The sequence below is a fragment of the Oxyura jamaicensis genome, chromosome 14, assembly GCF_011077185.1.
Source record: "Oxyura jamaicensis isolate SHBP4307 breed ruddy duck chromosome 14, BPBGC_Ojam_1.0, whole genome shotgun sequence".
Lineage (NCBI taxonomy): Eukaryota > Metazoa > Chordata > Aves > Anseriformes > Anatidae > Oxyura > Oxyura jamaicensis.
The window spans coordinates 8,783,059-8,810,341 of record NC_048906.1 but is presented as its reverse complement, the minus strand read 5'-3'; the positions used below and the strand labels follow the sequence as shown (position 1 = coordinate 8,810,341).

Genomic DNA, 27,283 nt, shown 5'->3' with positions numbered 1-27,283 from the left:
ACGTGCCCAGCACTGCACCCCTGCTCCTGCACCCTGCCCTCAGAGCCCCCACACCAACCACAAGCAACTTCTCATTCTTTCACTGCCACAAAATTACTCAGTGCCAAATCTGCTGAGGCAAGTAATAAAGCCTCATTTGTCACTACAACCCATTTTCTCTCCCTGCTTTCTGCAGCACAGCACCATGCATCCTTGTCTGTCACTGTTGGGTTTTGTCTCAGCTCCAGTAGGTGTGGAAGAGTCACTACAGTAACTGTGCAGACATCCATGATCAAGGTTTAATTACTGCTTGCATTTTTGGTGCAAATAATTGACACACAAGTTTGAGAAACTGAACACCCCTACTCCACTCAGAACTGAGCTGATTGAATTACCTATGGCAGAAACCAAGCAAGAGGGACACAAAGAAGAGAGGGCATTTCAGTGAACTGTCACACACAAGGGTTTACCCTGGTGCAGGATTTTGAAGGTCCATGTTTATTCTCATCTCTCATATTATCTCAAATTAGGCTCTGTTGCATCAAAAAGAATAAATTTCTCTGTGAACCAGAGCACAGGCCCGGATATTTAGCTCCATACAAAGAGCAGAGGCCGGCAGCAACACCAAAGCTGTTTTAGGACTCCTCTCAGGACAGCTTGCCTTCGAAGTCTCCAGTGATACAAAGTCGGATGCTGCCATCTGTTGGCAACTTCCCACTGCAACAATAGATTTGTATTTCTCTTAAGGCACAGCAGGATGTTCAAACATGCTTTATTCTGTTCTTAAACAGCAGCAGAACAGGAAACAGCTATCAGCATCAGGTACACTGATCGTGTATCTGACAGCATGAGCGTGGCTGGGCTGTATGGGTGATGGATCACCAACCCTCTCCTGACTACACCCCTTAGTAAGCAGTTTTCCTAACTCAGACCAAGTTCTGACCCCGGATCAGGTGTGGCTGCTGATGCTTGCTTACTTTGTAGTCAGCCAAGAAGAGCAGGTACAGAGGGACCGCGGCAGGTAGCACAATGTTGCCACATGCTGTCCATAACATACCAGCAGCCTCTCCCACAGCACAGCTGGGCAAGCAGGTGCCCTGCTGTCCTGCTCACACAGAGCATGGCATTGAGGTTGGGCTTAGCAAGTAGAAGCAGATCTCTAGCCAAAAGGCTGGGACCTCTCTCTTCATCTTGAGAAGGTATGGAGGTGAAACAACCGCTTCCAGATAGCCAGGGCAGCACCAGAAGTAAAGCTGTTAAGTAAGGGGTTTGCAGCACATGCACTTTCTGCAGCTGTCACTCACCCTCCCAGTTTTCCCTGAGTCAACTCTATCTGTCCCACCAGGGTCTCCTCCATCAGCACCCCCTTCCGCTCCGTAGGTACCAAACACCTTCCCTCAAATTAATGCTTTGCTTTCACTGCCAGTTGCAACCTGTACTGAACTTCTGGGTTTGTGCTATTCTTCCTGTCACCTCTTAATCCTTGTTACCTCAGAGGACAATTAACTTTTACCTACAAATATTGCTTTCCCAAGGCATGTGGCCTCAGCTCAGAAAACATCACTGAGGCTGAAAAAGAAACCACTTTCAGGTTTTAAACATCTGAAAATGAGAATTTCTGCTGACCCACATAAAGCAGCTGCATTCCAGGGCAGGTCATACTCCTGACACCAGCTCCTGAACCCCACCTGAGTCTCCTGGACCCCAGCCAGCAGTCACCACCCAGGGGCAGAGAACTCTCACCAGAGCTGCAGACAATGTACTCAGAGATCATCGTATGAACTCGGACCAGCCGCATTAGCTTCCACACGTGGCAACGCAGCATGTAATTTAATTACCTTCATCAGATACACTGCGGAAAAGGTGCATCTGCTGCTGCATGCTTCCCTGCAAGTCTTTCTGTTCACACTGGAGCTTTCATTTCCATTTTCTAGTTCTAAAAATAGGTGTTGGGCTAGCCTGTGGAAGAAGTTAACAGAGATTGGTCAGCTGAGGATATTAGAAACACTCTTGCTTCAGAAGTCTCCGTGCTGGGGTCCTAACAGTGAGCGCACTCGTGCAGTAGCAAAGCACGTACGCAGGTCAAGTTGTTCAGAAAAACTCACGTGTTGTCACTAATTGGTTTAAAACATGAGTGTCTGGGAATCACAGAACCATCATAGAAGGGTTTGGGTTGGAAGGGACATTAAAAATCACCTATTTCCAACCGCTTTGCCATGGGCAGGACACCTCCTAGTGTGTCCTTCGAGGAACTTGAAGCCCTAGCAAATTCATGCAAAGGAAGCCTGCTTGATGCAACTCTGATCTTCTTCCATCAGGGGTCAGGAACATTTGTTCTGTTCGGGTCTGATACAAATCAAGATTTTATAAAAATGAACAGAGGAGTCTGGGTAAGATTTTCAGGGTTACTTGAGCAAGAAATGTAACAGCTCAGCTTGTATGTGCAGTCAATACTGCAGAATTACATCCACTGTGGGTGCCGAGACAACAAATAGTACCAAAATGGATTGATTTGGCAATAAAAAGAACCAAGAAATGTATTTTTTTTTTTTTACATTGTAACAACTCTGTAATAGCTTCAGCTAAACAAATTTGTCTCAAGTTAAACTGAGAACCATAGCGTTCACATCTGCATGTTCTGATGCTATCTGCAATTCAGACTTTGCGACCTTTAGCTGAATGGGACAGACAAAGCAGGAAAACCAGACCTTTTAATAATTTCTCCCTGCTCTTCTCAGGTCAGTTGCAAGTCTCTACTACAGGACACTAGTGTACACCATGCTATTACTGTAAGCATGGTTTTGCAGCTCAGTTGCTAGCCTCTTGTTCCTCAAAGATCCATATTAGGCAAGACTGTATGCTTGCCTTGAAAGAGTTAAGACTGGTTTGTTCATCAGCCAGCCATCACATCCTCCTCTTCTCTGTAAAAACAAAACAAACAAAAAACCTATCAGACTAATTTGAAATAGGTTACATAGTTGTAAACTATAGAGTTTAACAGGTTGTGCCTAAAAGCAGTTGCTTCCATCCCAACCCTTTCTGAAACCTTTGTGAGGAAGCATTGCCTTCAAGGCACAGTACATCTACCCAAGCAATTGTACTCCTGACCAGAACTTACCAAGAAGGAAAGTTTCCAATGGTTTCTAGCAAGAACCACAAATTCAAGTTGTTTTAAGCTGTTGAAACAGGTTTGCTACATTTCAGTATGAGCATTCCTAACAAATACTCTAAAAAAGCAAAATAAGGCACAGATTTCCAACTAGTGTTGAACAGTGCAACCACCCCAGAAGCCTGCTTCCCATTCTCTACCATCTGCAAGAGCTCTTCAGCAGTAGTAATCTGCCCTGAGTGCTGCTTTGAAGGAAGTGTGCTGATATTTCTGTATTGAACACAACACACTGACACACATCAAATGCTTGAAACAAAGCCTAATAACTCATTCCATATGAAACACACTTTTTTCCTCACTATGACAAGCGACTTACAGAAATTCCAGTTCTTTGCAATCATGCAAAGCAGATGCACAGCAACTGCCCTGCCCAATCTCTGATGTTTCACAGGACTATCAAACCAGAAACGCAAAGGAAAAAGAACAATTTACACCGTACCTCAACTACTCCTTAACACTGTAGGATTTAAAAGAATTCTGTGATCTAAAGTCAAACTTCAGTCATCTAACTACTCCACAACCCCACATCTCATAACTTCTAAAATAATCTTAAACCACAAGCCTTGCCAGAACGCCATTTCCTGCATCTTCTATTACTTGGCCAGAAGTGAAGCTATGGAGTTGCACTTTTCTAACTGTGGTGACCCATGTATCTAAGAGGCGATCCCACCAGCAGGTAGCAAAGTGCAGTTTAACACAGTAATTTCCCTACTGAGGATATTCTGTATAGCTACCTGTAACTGTCATCCAAAAACATGGTAACTCTTAGAAGTATGTTGTATCATTAACAGAAATTAAAGTTGTAACCAGGAAAGTGTGGAAACTATGTGTCATTTGATGTACAGGAAGAGCTTAATCACTGTTAGAAGAGCTTTCTGTTGCAAGCACTATTGCAGATAGCATTACAAGTCTTTAAAATACCAACTGGAAAGACCAGAGTCCATTTGAACAATTTATTAGTAACCTCTTTTACAAGTTTTAGAAAAAGAATCCCAGGATTTTGCCTCCTGTGTGTTTTCGCCTAGCCTCCTCGTGGTCCATGATGCCAGCTGAGGTTGTCAGAACTATGTACCTATTAAGAAAGAACAAACATTCAGTTTATTGTCAGTTTTGTTCTGTGCTCATGCAGAGTTGATGGCACTAACTTCATTTCTGTATTACAATAGTAAGATCTTATTCTTTCAGAAAGGGCCTAACCTAGCTAAAATCATGTTATCAATGAAAAAGAAACTCCTCTCACAACTCTGAAGCACACAAAACACATCCGCAGCCTTCTGTTCTCCAGTGAGCTTTACTCACACATTCCTACCAGAAGTCAGGTTAGCTGTTCTAGCAGTAGCAATAACAGTTCTCAGACAAAGTCTGCTTCTATTTCACGCAGACATTTTTCCTGGGAGCAGGTAGAGTTGCCATGGTGCCAGACAGCTCAGCTCCGAGTGCTTTGTCACTCACTGTTTTGAACACTGCTCAGCCTGATACAGATGAATATCTGGACCCGGACTGACAACTAAAGCAGCCTGAGTCATTTCTAATGCCATCATTTGGATTATCAGCATACTTCAAACATCTTTGTGTTTGAAAACCTCCTGTCCTACCACTCTATAAATACTCTTGAAAAATCTCCATATGACAACACGCACTAGTAAGCTGTATAGGTACAGCTCAACTAAGCAGCTTATCACCAGAGCTTTAAGAAGAGAAATGACAAGGAACTGTTAATCCTGCCTTTGACAGGACAGAGTAGCTGAGCCACTGCAATTTATTACTCCTGACTTAGTGAGTTTGGGGAGGGAAAGACATACTGTAACATCTATGTTTTGGAGGTTCAAAATGCATTGAGTCTCGCATCACTTAATATCTAATTCAACTTGTACAATCAGGAAGTGTAAAGCACTGCAACCTACTGCAACCCAGTCATCTACTGACTTCCATTACTCCTCTCCCATCTCTAAAGGGCCATTCATAAAATTAAAATGAGCAGGAGAAAGATCTTATTTTCTTGGTAAACTATGGTGAAACCAGGATGTACCAAAGCCAAGCAAAACAAAAACTTGTTCTTGCTTCATAGTATCCCTTTAAAACTGGTTAAAAGGAGTATTTGTATGGAAGTTAAATTTTTAGGCTCTTATCTACTTTCAGACTAATGAGAAATGAAAAGCATCACGGGACTCTAACTCAGGCAGTATCAAAGTGTAATTAAAGAAAATAAATCAGTTACATGTATGCCAGCCACAGATTCAACTTGTCTCTATACTCACCCAAACTGACGCGAAGGCAGTAGGTTGTTCTGCCACTTTTCCAAATCCTTCAGCTGAACATCAAATCTGGGACTGATTACACCACACTATAAAACAGAATTCCATTACAAACTGGAGAACTGTATAAAGTGCATTTGTACACCTGTCATTCTAACTCATTATATGAAAGAATTAAACAACTGCAATTATTTTGGCAGCAAAAGATTAGAATATCAAAAGCATGTATCATCACCATAGTATGAAATAGATTTCTCTCAGAGAAACCACGACTCACGCAGTTGTTCTGCTTTTATTTCCTTAGCCTCGCCTCCTTCCCCTCGCCTAAACAGTGACATACACTGCTGCTGATGCTGAACAATTTAATGACTAGACCTGGGAGAGCACAAAAGCATGCTATAAACCATTAAGTAGTATCCTACATCATCAAAAAGCTGAGATTATTCAAGGACAGACTACTTCTAATCATCATAAGGAGTTAGCAAAAAACCAACAAAAACCTAGGTTTTAAACAGGGAGAAAGTAACACACACACAGTCACCAGCATCGCCAAGTTAATCGTATTACTTATTGACCATGACCACGACTACCGCCTCCAGTTACCTCACTGGCTCCAATTTTCTTAACTTCCAAGAGCAAAACAGGACACCTTACTGCAGTGATGGACATTTTCCTGAACCAAACAACTGTTCTCTTATTGCAGCTGTTGAGAGAAACATCACATGCAGCTGCACCCTGCAAGATGTGCTACAAAATCATCCCGAAAGAGTTCAAGAAACACTATTCTCAAATCTGACAGATTATTTTTATGACAGACACATAATATTAGTTAACTGGGGAGAACGTTCTGTCAGAATTCTCTGCCACTAACACTGAGGCAATTTTCAGCTGCGTTATTTGTTCATCATGGAGACAGACCCCAACATGCTTTTGCAAATTAATTTTAGCTTTCTTTACTTAAAAACCACCTCTCATTCAAATAGCATAACTGGAAACAATGGTGCATGGCATGTCACCACAGAAGTAGAAAACTACTCAGTATCTTAAGTCAAATGCATTAAAAAAATGCCAAATACCTCATATACCCCAGGAATTTGCAAAGCACTAATTAATGTAACATTTAGCTTTCTCTCAACCACACGCAATGCCCATCTGACAGCAGCAGGGGGGCTTGTCTCTCACCATTTACAGGTACTAAACATCAATTGGAAAACAACTCAGTTGCTCTCTCTTATGACAAACCTCTCCTAGATAACTTAGGTGTCAAATAGAGAAATCACTAGGTAGCGAGAAAGTCCTTAAGAGAAACACACAGTACCTAAAAGCTGACTTCCCTTAAGATGTGGCTTACTGTATGGTGTGTTTAACAAAAATGTAATTAGCAAACTGTACTATTAGGAATCTGAAGTTTAGTATCTGATAACTACTGGTAACTCCCATATTACTCTCATTTACATGGACTTAATTAAACACCCTCTTCTCACAAGTAATTCGTTCAGAATTGGAGCAGACAAACAAAAAAGCCTCATTTAAACATCCCCCCAGAGAACTGAATTCAGGAAAACGAATCCTACCTTGTTGAGTCTGCCTGTGAGATTGACAACAATCTTCCCAGCTCTGTGATCGTCAATTATCTCAAATTCACCAATGTAACCTACAAAAGATCAGAAAATGGACAAATCAAAACATGGTAACTAGATACGGTACAGCTTCCTTAACTCACTTCAAGTATCTTGATTTAAGTAAAAAAAAAAAAAAAAAACACCTTAACGCTACAGCATCCGGAGAATTCCAGAAGTTTTTAGCAATTATGCTTTAAATCACTTTACGTGTGCCTCTGACATGGCTCAGCTGCACCCAAATATCAATTGCTGTCTTTAATTACACTCTGTAAAGGTGGAACCCATCTGAAACAGTGGAGAGGGAGGTTGGTTGTTTTTTTCTTCTCCAGGACTTGTCCTAGACAAGGACACTTAGGGTAGTTCTAATGTTTGGAATTTCTTTATAAGGAGTACTATAATAGTATATAGGAAGTAATCAACAAACTTATCCCCCCAAAACTATTAACAGCACATTCACCTAAAAAGATGCCTACATACATAATTTATAATCATTTTAGAACAACAATTACAACCAATGCACTGTCAAAGTCTGAACAGAACCAAATCAATTCCACAAGATCTCTACCCAAAGATCTCCTTCACTAAAGCAAACCAGCCAAAAACGAGAGCAACATCAGCACTGAGGGGTCTACACTCACCATGTTTCATCATCACAGTTAAAAACCGGACAATTACTTTGGAGCACGGTCTGATGAGAACTTGACGTTTCCCACGTTTCTCTGCATTGTTGATGCTTTTGAGAGCATCAGCCAGTACGTTCATGCGCACCATGGTGCCTGGGGGGAAGGAGAGAGACAGTTATGTACACCAGGTTTCCACCAGGGCCACACTGAGAGAAACAGGCCTTTTTAAGAATGATTTTAGATCCAAAACACCTAAGACTGACAAAAAAAAAAAGAGGAAGTTGCACTAAACCTCAAAAGCAAAAAACCTGGAGCAAAAAAGCAAGACAAAACACGTACTCAGGTGTGCTCAAGAGAATTCACATCTATTGTAACTTGGGAAACCTGACACAGTGTTGTTTAAACTTGGACTTTATCAATAAGCACACGTGAAGATATGGAGATAACTGTGAAGACCACCATGAAGACACCTTGTCATCCATGTGACATCTCTCCCAGGTGAGCATTTCGGGTTTTAGAACCCAGTTACGCAGTACTAGCCCCACTCAAAGACCAGCACATGCATAGCATTAGATGTTAAATGCTGCTTAGTCTGCTCATCACCAGAGGAGTTACAGCACGACGGCAACACACGGCTCTTCCACCCAGGAGCGTGGCCATCAACTCCTGCACTCCACGGACGAAGACAAGCCCCACAAGCCGTGCCATGCCCACTGTGCCACCCCCTAACCGAGCCAGCGCTGCCGCAGCCCCCCGGGCCGCCGCCGAGCCCCTGGGCCGCTCCCCACGGGCCAGCTCCTGCAGCACTCACGGCTTCACCGCGGAGCCGGGCAGCCCCCAACGCCCCCAGGGCCGAGCGAGGCCCCCCGCCGCCCACCCGGGGCCTCCCCTCACGGCCCCGCTGCCGCCGCCTCCCTCAGCGCCCTCCCGCATCCCCCCCCCCCGACTCCCCGCGGGCCCCGCAGAGGGCCGGGCGGGGGCGGCGGCGGCTCAAAGAGGCCCAGGCGGGTCGGGGGCAGGCCCCGGGTCCCGGCGGGGCGGGCGGGGGCGGCGTTGGGGCGCGGATGGCGGCGGCGGGCGGCGGATGGCGGCCGGGGGCGGCGGCGGTGCCCAACTCACCGGCGCCGCAAGATGGCGGAAAAGGAAGGGGCCGGCCGCGCCGCGCGGGCTTATGGGAAGGCCACGGCCGCGGGGTGATGAGAGCCGCCCGGAGAGATCTCGCGAGACCCCGACGGGAGACCGCGGCGCGCGAGGCTCGGCCCCTCCCCCTTGGTCGGGAGGCGCGGGTGGCGCTTCGGGGGCGACGCGACGGCCCCGCGTTCCCATGGCGACCGGGACGCTCCCGCTACGGCGGCCCCGAGGGGACAAACGAGGCGGCGGACGGCTTCGGGTGAGGGCGGGGGCGTAGCCGGGGGGCTCCCGCTGTGCAGCCTCACCGCTAGCACACGGCTGGGAGAGCACCGGCAGGGGCAAGGCGCGGCTGTTCTGCTTGCCGGCAGCAACAGGCTGTAGAAATCTCTGGTGCGTTGTGCTTCCACCCAAGCTGAGCAGGGCCACGCACAGTGCAGCTACTGCAGCTGGTGACAAGTTACCTGCGGGCTGAAGGGCCGGGGATAACCGAGCTGCACCTCCTGCTGAATTTTAACCCAAAATGGGCTGGAACAGAAAGCTCACACCCTCTGAGCCAGCAGCAGCCCAGGGAAAGAGGTACCAGCAGAGCTCGCAGCACCCAGCCCCAGCCCTCAGGTGCTTTTTCACATCCCCCATTTCTTCCAGCAATGGTTTGTGCCAGATAAGCACAACATTTCCCCAATAAACAGATCTCCACAGCTTAGATCTGCACCAAGTTTAACTTACTGAGCCTGTCTGTCCACAGCCCCAGGGGCTTTCACCAGTGTTAATTAACTACGGGTGGCATTACAGCCTCACAGCCCTCCCCCTCTCCAGCAGGAGCTGTCCCCACACTGCCAGGGCAGGACGAGCTGTGCTGATCTCAGGGAGGTATTTCAAGACGACCCAGCCATGCATGGGACTGCCACATGACACAAACACCACTTCCTCCTCCCGTTCTTCAGATGCGCACGCACTGGATTTTTGTATGGTCACAAAGAAAAAGTGTGAAAGAAGTTTCTTCTTAGTCTGTATTTGCCTATGCAACAGTTACAATACACCAAGAGTCATTTTAAAACAGTAAACTTTTAAAATGCATTAACACAGGTTTTAGCTTGTCAAAGAAAAAAGTTCTTTTATAAAAGAAGGGAGGTCATAGAAAAGCACAAACAACTCACACAGGCTTATTTACAACAAACTTCTGATATTCAGGGTGATTTTGTGCACAGACAACATTCATAAAACCAAACGTGCTACATGGCTCCGTGACAGCAGTTTCAGAACAATCAGCTGTTAAGGTAACACACACCTTACCTCATTAGCTACAGTCTCAGTGCAATAAATTGAGGTTTACACTACAGCTACAGAACTACAATTTATATATCCAGACCCCAATCTAGCAGACGATCTGGTCTATGCAGCCAAAAAAGCAGACAGATTCAGTCAGACAACTAGCTCACCTTCTGCCCCAGACGTGGGTATGCCCCCTCAGCTACAATCATTCTTACCCAGCTAACTGTGTCCCTTCCACAAGGCTCAGTAGTAACAAGCTTCCAAGAAGTGTAAGCTCTCAGAACTTCCATACTTGTTGTAACTACAAGACATCAACCAGTGAAGCTACAGGTTACAAGAACGCTGCACATTACAATTGGGATGGGGCGTTTATTGAAGGGGCCTCTCAATTTGCTGAAGAGACTAAGGCTCCACATGGCAAAGGCCAGGATCCTTCCTATGAGATGGCTGCAGAACCTTAACCTGGACAGCAAGAGACACAAACCCAGAGCAGCTGCTAGAGTGACATTCTCACTTCATCAGGGAGCCAATAAAAAAACAAAAAAAGCAAGCCAGTGAGCAATACAACTTCTATTATCTTATGTATACATTAATTCTCAAAACTCTTTCCAAGGAAACCTTTACAAGAGCAAACAGCAGTCAAGTCTTCATTCATTTTTCTTTTCCTTGTGCTTGAGAAGTTTGTTTATCTCCCTTTTTGCCATTCCAATGTACTTCGTAATGATCCCATGCTGGTTTAGTCCAGGAAACAGCAGCAAGAAACTCACTGGAGAAACAAAACCAGAAATTTACTAACACTTTAACAAGCTTCTGTCATCTTGCAATTCCTCACTTCCCTTAAGCCCCAGTAACTGCTGGAAAACAAAAATAAAACTCCGGCCCCCCCAAAAATCCCTCCACAAATGACATCTTACTTCCACCGGCCTCATGCCATTTTAGGAAGCTAACAAACCCTGTTTTGCTTTGCACACCACACACTTACCAATAAGATAGGTCAGAAAGAGGTTGTGAACTTGCTGTCCAATCCAGGCAACCACAGCAAGGGAACAAAGCATGGTCATGAAGTACTAAAACAAGAAAAAGGGAACAGTTACCACAGATCCATTGGGAATTTTCCTCCTTCCTTTCAGCATTGAGCAACATGTCAAAGTTTAAAACGTGCTAAAAGTTCCCTGGGTCACCCCCATGCAATACTTACACTCAGCCTTGTTAAAATTGTGATTACACAGACTACAACTGTACATTCGCTTTTATTTCCAGACCATCACAATTACAGCAAGGCAGCTCTTTTCTATCCAGATATCCCTCACACCTCACTATTGGTAAAACTTCTGCTTCACTCAGCACCTGGAGCTTTTTTCTGATCAGTATACTTCATAGCTCCTGTACTTAAGCTGACACATTATTAAGGTCTTGTTTTCCAGGCAGTTAGCGTGCAACTGAAAACACACCTATTTTAATGTGCTGTTAACAGGCTGTTTCTAAAACCTGACCTATCCAAAGAAATAATTTATCTTCATTTTAACATCAGGGGTATGCTCCTAACTGAACAGTATTGCAAGTTTAAAGACAGGTATCCTGCCACTCAGGGTCTGAATAGCATGTGTGACTGGCATTAAGCCACAGGCAGAATTGTTGGGTTTTGCTTCAAAATACCAGTTTATTCAGACAGGCTCCTTGCTAAAGCACTTAGGACTGAACAAAGCGGAGATCATTTAAAACCAGCTCCCAGAACTCATTACCATTTTAGGCTTCTCTTCCTTTATTGTGAAGAGACGTTTCCACCAGCCAACAATTCGGCGACGAGACTTGACCAGGTTGCTGCAAATTTCATGAAATCTTTGCTGCTGTTCTGTAGTCCTTTTTTTAAGGAAAGACGACAGGAATAAGAATTCAAGTTTTCATCTATATATATTTAAAATGTCCTATACTATTTCCCAGCAAAAAAGTTGTCTAACACTTATCCTGACATTTGCTCCACTTAGTTTTGTACCCTGTTTTTAACTGCGCATTATAATGTCTCTCATATTGACTCCAAAAGAACCCCTATTCAGAACAGGAGAGCACTGCTTTTAATTATTCAATACCAATGTGCATTATTCTAGTACATTATTAGACAAGAAGATTTATCCACTAGTCAAAGTACACTAAAATTTATTTTTAACACAAAATTTAGTTCAGAAGTGGTCCACCCCCAGCATACTGTTTTTACATAAGCCTTGGCTTTCTTCAAATCCATTTCAATCACTTATGATCACATTCATGGTCTTAAGATCCCCATGCATTACTTTATCTTCATATTTACAGCTACTACTTTTTCCAAATATAGAATACAATCCCCTTCATATTTTTAGCAGAACTAGAATCCTTAATGGACAGCAAAGAATGCACCCTGCCCCTTCAACAGGAACAATGAAGACATGTTGCAGCAGTTACATTTCAAAACAAAGAATGCAGGACATCTTAATGAGTTCTCACTTCATATACTGTAGAGATTGTCAATTGCAACGACTAGGAATCATTTGACACTTGCAAAGTGACAGATACCCATTTTGCTAAAATTAATAATTCCTTTACACTCAAGCCATTTAAATTTGAGCTTTCCTCACCATTTATTAGAGCCAAAGATTCTAGGTGCAAGAGCAGGAACAAGATAATCAGCCAAACAGAGGAACATAACAAAACAGGAGACACCTGAAAGAACTGATGGATCCAAGTAGTAGATCATCCTGGAAAAAAAACAAACAGCAATAATAAATACTCAGCATATTCAGCCACCTCAACAGACTGGCTAGGGACTTCAAATAGTAGATTTACCCCCTTGTCCAGCTTCAATTTTTTTCCAAATTTTCTCATCTTACCACTAAAGAGATTTAAGTATCGTTCTCCCAGAAGTTGAGAAGTTCGATTTGGGATGGGAATGAGTGAGGAAACACATGAAACAACTAGCCAGAGTGAAAGCTCTCATCTTGGTGGTTCTGAAGTAAATCGGTGTCCAGATCCACGCCAGGCTGCCATTTACTGCCTCACCCGCAACAGCTAACCAAACCTGTTTCAGACAAGGAGTCATAAGCCTCCAAGGAGGACAGCGCTATGCTCTTCTACATGAAGTTTGCCACCACTTCAATGCAGCTGCATGGGTACTAGACAAGAACTAGCTTTTCTCGTAAATCTCTTAACATTCAGTTGAGCCCTGCATTTGCACTTCTCAGAACTTCTTGAACAGTAAGAAAATAAAGAGACAGACCACTGCAGGGCCAGTCTTTCTACACACCTGGCACAGTGCTGCTGTGCTGAACATTCATCTTCAATACAAAATTAAGAATTTGAAGCTGCTCTATTTCCTACAAGTATTATTCAACATATGGCATTTCCTGTAGTCACTTTTTAAAATTACAATTACTTTTTAAAATTACTTTTCAGTTTCATTTGACTTCCACCCTCCTCACTTCTTGAGGGCCATAAAATTTGTATTAGCCAGAGGACAGACTGTTGCTACCTCACCTCATTCAACATTCATACGTTCCCTCTTTTCCTTAGTCCAACAGAGCATGCAGCTGCAACTCTCCAGCTGCTGCTGACACTTACCTGTATAAGGTAGGTAGTAGCCACCCTACCTACTACCATGGCACACACAGGCACGTACACAGGCCTACAGCAAGCCCGTTTTGTATCCCCACTCAAAAAACAAGTAACATCCTCCCACTTTGACTCAATGTTGAATTCAGTCTGTCACTGTCTCCCTTTCTCAAGGGAAAAAGGGAACCTAGAAGGACCAAGTTGTGTGAAACCAACTGAACTTGTCCCTAAACACCACAGCAAATATGCAGAATAGCCAGTAAGGAAAGTCTGCCCGATGGAAGCAAGTTTTCCGTTATGACCATAACGATACTGCTGGTGGCTTAGGGAAGGCGGCCAGAAGATGACCAGATCTGACAAGCAGAATATGAACACACCAGTGAACAGCACACAGCTGAGCATGCTGAAGAGCTACAGCAACTATGCCTGCCAAACAGCTTTGCAGAAAGCACTGTTACCCAAGGTAGGATACGACTTGGGTTACTTCCTGTTCCCAATGCTTCTAGGTTTTTCTTTTCAAAGCTTACACGCATTCAGAAATAGAACCTGAAGAACCTTCCTACTAGAATTTAAGATGTTTTAGTAGTCTTAGCAGTTTTTCTATTAGCTATGAGAGTACAGTGCTCATGCTCTCTCCATCAGCTACTTACAGGAAAGAAAAGGAAACAACACTCATCAGCGCAAGAGGAAACCAGGCCCTCTCCCAGCGAAGAATTTTATCAGTCATCAAAATCACTTCTCCCCATCCTTGCAACTGCTCTTCCAAGCTAGCAGTTTCCGCAGCCTACAGAAAAAGAAAACATTATTACTAATCAGAATCAGATTAGTTCCCACACAAAGTAACTGAAGAATATGTCACAGAGACCCCAGTCACAAATCCAAGTAATTAAATTATTAATAATGCACTAAGTTGTGACGCTGCAGTAGTGAAGTGGTAGCATATCTTATCAGACTAAATGACACCTCCTCACTGATTTTATCAAGGTGTTCTCCTTGAATCTTCCCTCCATGTTACTCTCTTCCCCCAGTTTAGTAGAAAGTCATTTTTTAAAACCTAGCTAAAAGCTCTCGATTTTTTGGTGTCAGCATCAGGAAAACATATGTTTTAAATAGCTCTCACATTGCAGTATTTTCAAAGATAACCCTAACACACTGAATCAGGTTTCTAGATGTCCAACACTAACTTTTCGTTACCTGGAGGATGGTTGAAAGCACTCAGAAGTACAGTATGGAAAAGTTACCCAGCTGATCACATTTGGCATGCCAAGAAAAAGTTTCCTACCAGCCACCCACAACAGTGACCAGCAGCCTTTAAACTCCTGTTCCCATATTATTCCCACATTCCTCCCCACACACCTTTTGCAAATAGGCCCTGCCTGCTCTGGCTCCGGCTTGCTAAGCAGTTCACCTCAGGTGTGCCACGTTTAGAGTGGCTTAATAGTTTGCCCTCAGGGGGACAATGGATCTCACAGATTACAAAATCCTCGTAAACATGAATGGAGCTGACTTCCCCTGCAGTAAGGGGTTAAAAGTCACTGAGACCAGCACATGTGCTGCACAGAGATAGCAGAGCAGATTTAGTTCTCAACCACTTGCTACTCTTATCTTAAATGAGAGGCCCAACACCACTAAACAAAGACAGCTGAGTGCAGCTACCACTGTAAGGCACAGTTTACTTTTGTCATGCCATCAGAATTATTTGAAAACCACAGTTCAGGGCAAAAAAAGAGCAAAAAACTATCTCACAGACCGCTGAATACCCTTCAGTCATTACATCTACCTCGTGTTATAAACACAAAACCTCACATAAAAAGCTGCTTTTCTCCAGAAATGTTTATGACAAGCTGTTTTGGCTTAGTTACCTCCAGCTGCATGCATTTTCTGCAACCAAGAGAGAACTTAACGGGAAGCATACCGGGATGTAAGAGCAATATTGATCACGGTCAGACTACCACAAGCTGTCTCCCACTACACTAAGTCAGCTTTTGTCAGCACCACTCCTGTCCTAAACGCTTCTGATGGACAGGATCTGGAATGGTGTTGTTTTTCTTTCCCCCCATTAAACAAAGCTTCCATAAACACGAACTACTGTTGTGAAAAGGGCATCCACTCCTCTAGAGTATCTGCATCCAAAACACAGACTTTTTCTGGAGGAATTCAGACTTCGCTCCCACCTCTGCGCTGCTGAGGGCTTCCTTCACCCCTTCCCAGGTGAGGAACAACAAACGCTGATAAATAATGCACGAGAAAGCTTCCTTTCTTCATCTGCTTTTGCTTTATAACGCTGCTCCAGCGGCCACAGTTACGATTACAGACATATTTCTTTCTATTACAGCCCCCACCCCCCCCACCCCATTTCCCTGACCAACGGCCCGGCCGCTGCCCCCTCCCTCAGCCCCGGGGCTGACAGGACGGCTGAACGAGCCCAAACAAAGCCGTGCACGTTAAACGCTACACCCGGCACACCGAGCAGGGCGGGATATCGCCGCCAGCTCCCGCCCGAGCACCAGAACCACCACGAACATCACCCCGGCAGCAGCCCCGGGAGCCCCCCGGGCGCTCACCAGCTGGTAGGCGCTGTTGTTGTCACCCTCCGCCATCTTGTGCCGCCCGCCTTACGCCGCCGCCCCCGCCCCCCCCGCCGCCTTTTGTAGCCGCCGCAGCCCCCTCTCCGCGTCCTGATTGGCCGGCTCAAACGCCGCGCGAGCCAATCGCCGAGCTCTTGCCGCGCCCCCGCCGCAGCCGGTTGGGCGGTGGGGTTTGAAGCGAGGCGGCCGCCCAATCAGCGCGCGGGGGGGGCGTCCTCTCCCTTCCCTCCGCCGCAATGCGACGGCGGCGGCGGCGGCGGGCGGGGCCGGGCCCGGGCCCGGGGCGGGCGGGAGCTGAGGGGCTCGGGGGCTGCGGCGGGGTTCTGAGGGAGCTCGGCCGGAGGCGAGGCAGCAGAGGGACTGTCAGCGCTCGAGGCGTGTTTTTAGTTTAAAACTCTGCCCCCCCAGGGCCCGAAACGTCATTATTAACAGACAAATAAGCGGAAGGTTGTGTGTTTTCTAAAAATCCTAGAATCATTACAGTTGGATAAGCCCTCCAGGCTCCTCTGGTCCAACCATCCCCGTACCACCACTGTCACCCACTGAACCATGTCCCCGAGCACCACGTCTAACTGTGCCTTGAACACCTCCAGGGACGGTGACGCCACCACCTCCCTGGGCAACCCGTCCCGATGTCTGACTGCTCTTTCTGAGAGAAATGTCTCCTCATTTCCAACCCGAACCTCCCCTGAGGCAACTTGAGGCCGTTCCCTCTGGTCCTATTAGTCCTCTTGCTAGTTACCTGTGAGAAGTGTGGCTCCTCTCCTTGGCACACACGGCTTGGGAATGGGTTTGAGGCTTAGGAACTGGAGGGCACATTGCTGAAATGGCCCACTGCCCGACCTGCACCACCACGCTGCCCTTGGCATAAAGGTACTGGCACAGGTATTTCACCAGCTCAGAGGAGAGCACAATGAGCAGGCAGCACGGCAGCTGTAAGGCAGCCCAACGCCTGCGTGTGAGATTCCTGGATTACCACACAGGAAGGCCGCCCTGACAACCGCAGCTGCCTGACCCAGCTGGGGTAATTGCCACCTGTCCAGCAACTTGCTTAACTTGCCTTTTTTTTTTTTTTTTTTTTTTTTTTTTTCCTGGAGGCCAATGCAGCATGGGAACAGACATGGGTTAAAGGCATTAGGATGTAAATATTTTTTTCTGACACAGCTTCCTAAATGTTTCAGTCACACATGCTATGAGCTTAATCATAGCCTCTGCAATGCAGTGCCAAAACGAGAGAAAAAAAAATCATATTTTTATTATTATTATTATTTCCAGCACAAAAACTGCAGTGCTTTTTCACCCTTTCTTCCCAGCTTCATGGAGTGGAAAAAATGAAGGACACAGAGCAGGCTGTCATCTCAGATGGTGCCAAGCACGATACTTTAACATGTGCCTGTACTGAATTGATCTTTTCCAAGGTTCTCTTTGGACTCAAGATTGTATATAAAGAACAGATAAATGATATTTTTTAACAACTTTCAAATTCATTTGCATGTTTTTAAAATCTAAGAATATCTTAGTGTACTGTTTAGCACTAAGAAATGGTGGAACACACTCTCAAAATCCATAATTGTACCATAGCAAAGCTCAAACAAAAGCTAATTTCTCAAGGAAGTGATGCCAACGGTGATTTTGATGAAAGTATCTGAGGAAACATGGTCCCAAGGAGAAAGTGTAATACATTGCTTTTACCATTCCTAGGAGCATTTTCAGCCTCCATAGCTACTTGATATAATGAGACAGCTCCTGGTTTCATCCATCCGTATAATTCTTGCTGAAAAACACAACTACTTACCAATGAAAAAAAGAAGGAGCTTCCATCATCTCTAATGCTGCTGTCAGATTCATCATCTTCCAACTAGTCTTTCAAATGCCAGCACCTGAATCAGTCTCCCATTAGAACTTTCCTCCCATCCAAGTGAGCCCCTGCAGATGCCATTTCCTTGTATGCTTCTCTGTGGCTGAGGGGCAGGTGGGACAGCGAGCCTCGCTGGATGCCTGTGCCACCCCAAAACAGCAGAGCTACACCAGCACGCTGCAGAGAGCAGAGCATGGGGTCCTGTCCCACTGTCCAATGCTCCCCTCACTGAGCAGCCAGACTGTGTAAAGTGGGCACAAAGCATCACCAATGCTTTTATAGAAATTTCATTCCAAAAACTTAAGAGGATATTTTCTCATTTTCATCGGAGAAATGGTTCCCACCCTGTTTTTTTCTTTTAACTGAAAAGAAAAATGAGCAACTTTGTCTCAATAAGGAACATATTGCCTTTTAGAAGACATGCAATTAATGCAGCCTTATTTAATATGCAACATGCAAGCACAGAATCTAACATTTTAGGTTTAACTGAGTCTGTACCAGTGTCTCATATTGTCACCCTTTACCAAGAAGAACATGTCAGCTCACAAATGCTGACAGCCCCACCAACTCCTAAGCATGCTAGGTGTCTCTTCAACATTAAATAGGCAAATAAGTCTCTGTAGAATGCTGTTCTAATGTGGGAGTTGCTTTATATTAAGCATTTTATTCTCCCCCATAACTTTCAAAACCACAAGTAGTTTGACATAAGGAAATTATGAATACACATTTTATTTTTTAAAATTTTATTAAATTACGCAGTAAAGAACCCATCTCCACACAAGTGTTTCATTTCTGGATAGCAGAGGTATAATACATGAGCCACAGGTGAGTGCATTACCCCTCCCTTTCCCCCAGCTTCCAAGAAATAAAACAGCATGTATAATACACTCTTGTTACTCCCGTACTCCAAACGGATTGTTCGTAAGGTCATTTTTAACTGAAGAAAAAGTAAAAAAGGACCAACAGTGTAAAGTGTCTTGTTCTGCATATGAATGTTCTTCACCACAACATTCAAATACCTTCTTTCTTGCAATACTCAGCACGGCAGAGGGTTCAGGAAGCAATGACAGTGGAATGCATTTGCAAGGGTATTGTTAAATATAAAGCCTCTGACTTCCCTAGAGTTGTTCAGGCAATCAGAATGCAAAAAAAAAAGGCCCGCATGTCTGTTGAAAATTCTTACACTTCAAAGTGCATGTCCACAAAAAATTGGCAACAGAGCAGAAATTGAATCCTAAGACCTACTGAGGAGGCAGAGCAGTTAGTCAGAATAGTGCAAATAATGAAAATAATACAAGTTCTTCTATTACTTATGCCTGGTGTTAATTTATACTATCTGAAACTAGCCACGCTTTCTACTCAGATGAACTGCTGCAAATCCATTCAAGTGAATGAATATGTTGCCAGTAGCGAGCTTGGCTCAAATCCTTTAATACTTAAATTTTGATTGAAAAAATGCTGTATTTAAAGTGTGCTTTTACTCTGAAAAGTGACTAAAATGGCATAAAGGATCTTCCCATACCTCATTCTTCAGCAACTGCGCGTAATGAACTCACAGAGTTTACAAAAGAGGAACACTTTTCATACACAGCTATGCAAATTTATCTTGGTTGAGAATGCCAGTGTGGATTTCTGCTTTAGCTATCAGCACCTGTACGATTCTGTTGTTGTAACTGAATTGTTAGATTTATTTGCTGTAAGAAAAAGAGGTTGCCTTTTCCTAGAGGTGTCCCACTTTAAAAAAGGAAGCAAGAAGTATTTTAGACAACTCTCAGACAAGCAGGACATAGATCTAAGAAGATGCCATTTTTAGAGAGACTTTCCTGATCATAATCACACTGTGTGTGCAGAACTGATTTGAAAAAAACTTGGAAGATTCGCTATGGATGCATTATTGAACAACCATCTATAAAAGCAATATGGCAAAGCAAAATTACTTTGCAGAAACCTTTACAGATCTGGTTGAACAAGAAGTTAGTCCTTCATTTCTTGGATTATATACCCCTGTGAACTGAAGCACTATAATTTACAAGTGTGAACTAAAAGTATTAGGAAAGTGAAGTAAAAAGCGTATCACTCTACCTCCACCAGAACATCACTTTATTGTTTATCTGTCATCAACAATGTAAAACTCTACTAGATACTCTATCCTGGTTTTTAAAAAGGTAAAGATTACATTGGATTAGCTACGTCGTACGAAAGAAACTACAGCAATCACAGTAGAATGAGATTGGAGGGACAATTTGAATTACAAAAAAGTGTACACTGCAAGCAGAGGGAAGTGCACATTAAATCAAATGCCTGTAGGATTCATTACTTTTAAATGCACAGTGACAATTTTGAGAAACTGTACATAATAGAATCACAGAAATGACTTTAAAATAACCAAAATTACATTTTGCATTTGACCATCCAACTCATAAGTAATCATTGATGTTCCATATTTTCAGTGCTTTTGGAAAAATTGTTTACCAAACAAAATTTAAGTTGTTAATTTGACTAAACTGTGAAGTAGAAGGATTGAAATAAAAAGTATATTGGAAGTACGCCTAACCTACAAGAATAAGCCAAGAGGGGTTTATGCAAGGAGAGGCTGGGAGGGAGGAAAGAAAGGAAAGAGGAAAGGGAGAAGAGAACAAAGGCTTTTTCTTCTATCTCAGAAGTTCTTCCAATGCAGCGTATTTCTGATGTACAGCTCTTTGCTTTCAGTCAATTTCTGAAGTTTACGTTTTGTAGCCTTTTTCCGTACTAACTGGTCAACTCAACCAGCACTGTTGCCAAGCAACAAGAGTAACAAGAATCTGAATGCATCAAATCTTCCTTGCTGTTATTTCTTCATGGCCCCATTTTTTCTGTTTTTCTTTGAACAGGGTTCGGTGTTTCCTGAATTGTTCACAGGGTCAGGTGGAATTGAGTTCCAAATCACTCTGCGGTTTGTAGCATCCCGATTTCTTTCTGCAGCTAACCCCCAAACACGTTTGCAGTTCTTCCAGAGCAGAAAGACAAACCGTGTTGTTCAAGCAGTGAACGTGCACCCTTGACCTTGGGGGTTGCAGACCATTGTGTTTAGCGTATCCCTGAGTGCAGCTATCCTGCAGGATTCACTTCCCAGTGCACCGAGATTTCCTAGGTTTCCTCAGATTAAGCCCCAGTATGCATCACCACCGACTGTGGTGCGGCTATGGATGCCTGAGGCCGAGTTGATTCTGGTGGATGTCTGACCTCGCTGAACCAGACTGATCTGCTTTCTCCCTACTCATACCCAGGCAGTCCAACCTTCATACAGCTGAGCCAAGTTATCTAGATTAGTTGCTTCCTTAATCACAAAGTCAACCTATTAAAAAGGTCAAACAAGTAATTAAAACATACTATTTTTTTTAAAGAGTTCTTAAGCAATCTTAACATTTACTATAAAATTTCTTCACCTAAAATACAAAACTTCAGTAAGAAGATCTATAGTCACTGTAAACTTACATAACTGTCTGTATTCCAGATAAGAAATAAGAATTTGTATTGGAGGAGCAAAAAGAGATCAAACATCATCTCATTCATAACCCCTATACTGAAAAGTCACAATATTCTCAAATTTACGGGTCCACTGAGAACTTCTCAGGGAGAAGCATGGCTGTGTTATGCCTGTGAACAGATAAGTCTTGTCCTTCACACAGCTGTACAAAGCTAATATTCTCACTGGATATCGACAGCTGTGTAACAGATGTTAGCTTAACTCGTGTACAAAAGGCCATATTATCAGATTTATCGGTTTATATAAACCTGATACCAGACAAAAATATTGGATAAAAATGCAGCAATACAAAGGAACAGCGTACCTTCGCTTGCTTTGGAATTTCAATAGCGCATCTCTAAAAGTACCACAAAAGGATTTCAGTCTTTAAGGCATACTTCAGCATGCATACACACATATTTACTATCAAATATTTAAAGCAAGGACTGCTACTTCCCAACTAACCTGTTCAGCAACAGACATTCTCCTGTTGGGATCCACATCTCGGCCCTCTAACTTGGCTTTGACTCGCTTCCACACGCTAACAGCATATGAATTCCTTTCCTGCACGGCTAAAGGCACAAAATAAAATTCAGTTTTACATTCCTGTATAGAAGCCAACTGAGGGGGTTTTTGCTGCTGTTGCCCACGGTACTCCTTTATTTACCTTTTCCTGTTTTAGGGTCCCTGGCTGTCTTTTTGGGACTACAGGCAACACTTTTGCCAGTTCCTGGGACTGTGCTCGGAGGAGTATCTGCTGACGTGGCAAGATTTTTCTGAATTAGCTTTCTTGCATTCTGTGACATCACCTCTGGCTGAGTTTTCTGCCCCGTATTGCTACGTACAGCTGTGAAGAAAGTTTACGAGTGTTTAAGGCATTTAAAATATATATTAAAGAAAGCACAATTAAATGTGTACCAAACGCAGCTATCAGTACTTCACCATAAACAAATGCACTTTACATGTGTAGTTTAAACTGTGCACCATTTCTCTCTTCAGTCATACCATTTTCTAATTTCTTCCACTTTACGGAATTAAACAAGAGGTTTTATTCTATTGCAGAACATTTTCATTAAGCACGTTTTAGTGGGGTCTCTTAACCTCTCTAACTTGATTGTTTTATACAGTTCTAAAATGCAGTTATTGCTCTTAATGGAAGTCAGGAACTTATGTTCAGCCCAAATATTACAAGTAGAATAAGTTTTTAAATATGAATAAATTCGTACTTCGGAGAAAGTTTATTCATGTTTTTAACTGTGAAGAAATGAAATTATTTTGGACATGAATACATTTGTCAGGTTTCGTGATTAATTCTGAAGTTTAACAATTTCAACAGGAATTATAGTTCAGTTTATATATGTGACAACAGGTTCTGTGTATTCTGGGCTTTGTAGAGAAAGTGAAGATCTCAAAGACTAAGACCAAATGGTTGTTCAGTACTTATAAGCCTATAAAATTAATGTCACTCAGCATATAATCTAATAAATTTTGAAAAGCAGTCTTCATAAAAAGTTAATTCCCTCTCTAATATGAATCCCTAGTATTAGCACTTCTTCAATAATACCTGCAGCAAACGTTGGTTGATAGGTAGCAGCTGATGTTGGGCTTGAGCATTCATTTGATGTATCCGTGACTAAGGGTGATGCAAAACTCACTAGATTATTGTAGACACTAGAAAACATAATGGAGTTGATAAATATTCATGGAACTAAAGTTATTGAAAACTCAAAATGAAAGTTAAGTCAAACTTAGCAAAAAGATTTCTGCATTTTAAGACAACCACCGATTATGTACTCCTTGTTGTGTTTCTGCTATATACAAATATATTTAAATAATGCCTTCAGCTGATAGGTGACTTTCTTTACCTTTGGCTCTGTGTTTTTAGTTCTTTCAAGGTGGGAGTTATTTCCTGCAGCATTTCAACGTGTTCCTGACTGCGGACTTGACCCATAACCTGAACTAATGTAAACAAAACTGTCTGAATATTATCTTGCCACGATTTATATTCGCCCAAGAACTGCCTAACACTATTCTCATAGGGAACATCTTCACCATCTGCCAAAGCCGCTTCTTCATCCTGCAAAAAAGATGTGCAAAAAGATTAAATACTCGCTATATCTTAACAAATAGAATGAAACTGAACATTTGTTAGCCTTATCAGCCTCTCATTTTGCCATTTGACTACAAATAATCATAAATTTCAGTAGCTACATTTCAAGAAAACAAATTTGAAAATGATTAAATGTTTTTCTGATGAAAAGCCAAGAGGATTTTAAAAGCATAAAGAAAATCTTTGAACTAACAGATGATGAAAAAGATGATGAAAAAGGGTTTAATTTAACCAGAACCCGATTAACCTAATTCCAGAAATAAAAACTTTAAAAATCATGTCTTCAACTCCACATGCATGAACGCATTTCACTGTTTTTATATACTTCAAAAAGCACAGTTACAAGTGCTATTTTTCTTCAACTGTATTGACGTGGTTTTGAGCAATAAGTTTAATAACGTTTCAGGCATACCTTTGCCATAGCTTTCAGTAGATGCTTGACATCTCCAAGTTGTCTATTATGACCCGTGAGCACAGTTTTAATACTATCCACCAGATTCTGAATTGTTTCACAAACTGTTTCTATTTGTTGTTCTCTCTCTGTCTGTACTGTTCTCTGTGTAGATATTTCCTGGGTCAACTGCTTGTGAGCTGAGTGAAGCCATTCAGAGCTGCCAATAGGATGTTCAAGACCAGTGCCCTAAAAATAAACAGAAATATTTCTTTATCTCTATCCAGAGATAAAACTCAATTACTGTGTCAGGGCTACTGACAAGTGTTTAGCAGCTGATGGAATAGCTACATAATCCACAACCCATTAGGAGGTATGCATAATATTAACTTAGAATGAAAGACAAAATTGAGAAGTCTTGATTATGGCAATTGTGTGAAGCTACATATTTTGACTTTTACTCACCACTCTTTGAAGCAACCGAAGCTCCAGTTCAGAGACTGAGCTGTTGAACTGTGATGCAAATGAACACATTTGTTGACAGCGTTTAAGAAGTTCAAATAATGCAGCATCAAGATTTAAGGCTTCTGCTGTTCTAGTACGTAAGCTTTCAAAATGGATGATATTACTGCAGAGGAAAGTAACCTGAAAATCAAAGCAAGAGTGAGAAAGAAGACATTCCAGTTAAGCTGCATATTACACAAACTTTATTTGTTCCATATCCTTAGGAGGGAGAATTTTAAATATAGAAGTAAAGCCGCTCTGTTACAGTAACAGTATCGTTTCAGGGTAATCTAGCCCTGTGGCAGCTCTCCCTTAGATGATTCCCATTGCTTTTAAAGTGGGACTCCCAGAAGTATTTGGTTATCTGTGCCTGCTCTTTAAATGCTGAGTAGGCAAAATATCTGCTACATAAATCTGTTAATCTCAAATAGGAAATAGAAATTGAATGCACTTATCAAGTCTGTACTACACATATAGTACCTGACTTGCTCTTTGACTTTCTTTCAAGACAAGATTTCTTCTTTCAGCAATAGTGGCATCAAAATCTTGCAAGACTGGTGCCAGTGCAGGATTAGCACCTCCTGCCCACTTTAAACGCTGCTCAATACTTGCTTCGAGTGCTGCTAGTTTCTCCTGAAATGGGTGGGGGAACACAGGTATATATCAATATGTATCCACTATATCATATTAAGCCTAACTTAAGAAGAAACTATGCATATGTAGCAGAAGCAGATACATTTGCAAACCCAGTTATTTAAAATACAGAGGCATTCATTAGTGACAAATATTAGCCTATACTGTCTAAAGGTTTAGTTTCAATACACATCACAACTGGATTTGATTGTTAGGGAAACTAAGTCACCTCTCTAGATTCTACCCTGCCAGAAAAGAAAACACACAAAACCAAGTTAATCGTATTTCTAGACTAAAAATTAGATAAAAATTCAAGGAGTCCTAGATTGTTTTACAAATAAACTTAAAAAAAAATGATTAAAGAGGATCTTCACAACTAAAACCAAAATTAGAATTCAACAAGCTAAATAGTATATACATATATATATATTTAAAAACAATTAAACGACCTATGTTGCTGATATCCAAAAGTCTAAAAAGATGAGCCAAGCCAGAGCATACAGGAATCTTCACAGAGTAAACAATTTGCCAAGACCTACCTACAAATGAAGCTTCTGACACTTGATAGCAACAAAAATAATAGTAAGGATTTTTTAAGTCTGACATTCAAAGACTAGGTGCCTATCAGCCTTCAGAATCAAGCTTTTTTTTTTTTTTTTTAAATGTATCAGGGGTTTTGCTCATGAAATGGGTATTCCAGAGAGAATATTGTGTGTTAGGAGACAGCAAAACCAAACAATGTAGTAGTACACAATCACTGCAACACTACACAATCAGAGCATGATGAACTAGATTGGAAAAAAAATCAATGAAAACACCACAGATTTGTGCGTTGAGAGCAAGAAAATCTGGAGGTGGCAAATAATCTTGCAGCAAGCACATGGTTAGAGTCACATTCCAACATGCTACTGAAAAACCTCCCCAGAAACAGCTGTACCTGGACTGTTGCGATTGAAGCTTCAATCTGACTGAGTGTATGAAGTTTCTTCTTCATGCTGGCTAAAATTGCAGAACGAGGTGGAGGAGTAACAGAAATGGCTTGAGGGCGACTAATAAGGAGATCTTCATGCTGCCACTTTAAGAAAAAAGACCACCACTTGACTGTCAATAATTGTGAAGCAAAGTACGTTGCAATGAGCAAACAGCAGTTCTAGTACTCTGATACACCTTTTAAAATGCTCTTACTTATAAGGATTAGGTGTCAAGAAGATGGAACCAGAACATTTAAAATTTTAAGACATTGAGTACTAAATTATGTAAGTAGTTGTGATCCACATTTTGTTTGCGTGGACACATACCATTAGTCAGTCATTAGCTTAATAGGATTTGTTTATTCATGTTTCTTTGATCATAACTATTTGGAAACAATTTACTTGTGATGCATAACAACCAAAACAGACAAATTTTCTTATTAGTCTATGAAATGGCTTAATAATCAACTCAAACAAAGCCTCTGACCTTAATCTACAAATCACTATAAAATGAAGATCATTGGTACTACAATACAACTGGATATCAGCATAAAGTTCAAGGTACACAATGGTATTTAACTAAAGTCTCAGAACAATGCCTTCAGGATCCATCGTGCTACTATTTATGTTTTTCAATGAAGCAACCAAGGGAGCAAGGAGAGATCTCACACATTAAGACTTAGAAGAAAAGGTACAAGATGACATTCAGCAACATATACCCTCTGTTTTAAGCAAGCTCCTCCTCTACAGTCATACTCTATATAAAAAAAGGCAGGAGGGAATGGGACAATACTGCTAGCGTGAAAGCCAATGTATTGCTTCTTTTCTTTTCCTCTAATAAAAGACTTAATGGTTACTGAAAAAAAATGTGTATTCACTCAAAGAATTTTCACATTTTCATCTTACAAGATAGGAATTCTCCCAAAGAAACTAGCTATAACAGTTCTCGTACATATTTACAGAATAGTCTAAAATCTAAATATGTGATAAAGTCCATAAAAATACTCTAAAGCTTATTCAACAAAATACACATTTCCTGTAGTGCTTCGACACAGTAACTAAAGCTCATTTTCCACAAGTACAATCTGGAAAT

At 42.3% G+C, this 27,283-nt stretch overlaps 3 protein-coding genes across 5 annotated transcripts in view; all 3 read right to left on the bottom strand.

Moving 5' to 3' along the window:
* Positions 1 to 4,087: 4,087 nt before the first annotated feature.
* RPS15A (ribosomal protein S15a) lies at positions 4,088 to 8,903 on the bottom strand. The gene is made up of 5 exons (XM_035339212.1): positions 8,768 to 8,903; positions 7,664 to 7,801; positions 6,978 to 7,057; positions 5,407 to 5,492; positions 4,088 to 4,220 (listed from the first exon to the last, which is right to left on the bottom strand). Exons 2-5 carry the CDS (start codon positions 7,794 to 7,796, stop codon positions 4,127 to 4,129), a joined length of 393 nt encoding a protein of 130 aa, XP_035195103.1. The 5' UTR covers positions 7,797 to 7,801; positions 8,768 to 8,903; the 3' UTR covers positions 4,088 to 4,126.
* Positions 8,904 to 9,771: 868 nt separating this feature from the next.
* On the bottom strand, positions 9,772 to 16,351 carry ARL6IP1 (ADP ribosylation factor like GTPase 6 interacting protein 1). Its single transcript, XM_035339207.1, has 6 exons — positions 16,195 to 16,351; positions 14,281 to 14,414; positions 12,661 to 12,780; positions 11,794 to 11,911; positions 11,034 to 11,118; positions 9,772 to 10,817 (listed from the first exon to the last, which is right to left on the bottom strand). The coding sequence occupies exons 1-6, from the start codon at positions 16,228 to 16,230 to the stop codon at positions 10,699 to 10,701; spliced, it is 612 nt and encodes a 203-aa protein (XP_035195098.1). The 5' UTR covers positions 16,231 to 16,351; the 3' UTR covers positions 9,772 to 10,698.
* A 2,451-nt stretch (positions 16,352 to 18,802) lies between these two features.
* Positions 18,803 to 27,283, bottom strand: part of SMG1 (SMG1 nonsense mediated mRNA decay associated PI3K related kinase) — a 67,717-nt gene continuing 59,236 nt past the window's right edge. For all 3 annotated transcript variants that reach the window (XM_035339134.1, XM_035339133.1, XM_035339135.1), the window contains 9 exons: positions 26,157 to 26,294; positions 25,067 to 25,219; positions 24,548 to 24,727; positions 24,104 to 24,331; positions 23,447 to 23,658; positions 23,146 to 23,252; positions 22,249 to 22,428; positions 22,047 to 22,153; positions 18,803 to 21,410 (listed from right to left, as the gene is read on the bottom strand). In XM_035339134.1, coding sequence (XP_035195025.1) covers positions 21,333 to 21,410; positions 22,047 to 22,153; positions 22,249 to 22,428; positions 23,146 to 23,252; positions 23,447 to 23,658; positions 24,104 to 24,331; positions 24,548 to 24,727; positions 25,067 to 25,219; positions 26,157 to 26,294 — 1,383 coding nt within the window. In that variant the 3' untranslated portion in view covers positions 18,803 to 21,332. The remainder of the gene's footprint in view (positions 21,411 to 22,046; positions 22,154 to 22,248; positions 22,429 to 23,145; positions 23,253 to 23,446; positions 23,659 to 24,103; positions 24,332 to 24,547; positions 24,728 to 25,066; positions 25,220 to 26,156; positions 26,295 to 27,283) is intronic.

Bases quoted from the DNA above. Each gene is read 5' to 3' on its own strand.
- RPS15A (XM_035339212.1), bottom strand. From the start codon at position 7,796: ATGGTGCGCATGAACGTACTGGCTGATGCTCTCAAAAGCATCAACAAT. The intron at 7,058-7,663 runs GTGAGTGTAGAC...GATCTTTTGTAG, and splicing joins AACTGTGATGATGAAACATG to GTTACATTGGTGAATTTGAG. The intron at 5,493-6,977 runs GTAGGATTCGTT...TCTGTTTTATAG, and splicing joins TCACAGGCAGACTCAACAAG to TGTGGTGTAATCAGTCCCAG.
- ARL6IP1 (XM_035339207.1), bottom strand. From the start codon at position 16,230: ATGGCGGAGGGTGACAACAACAGCGCCTACCAGCTG. The intron at 11,119-11,793 runs GTAATGAGTTCT...TTCTTGTTTTAG, and splicing joins AGGAAGAGAAGCCTAAAATG to TACTTCATGACCATGCTTTG. The intron at 10,818-11,033 runs GTAAGTGTGTGG...TTGTTTCTCCAG, and splicing joins CTTTCTGACCTATCTTATTG to TGAGTTTCTTGCTGCTGTTT.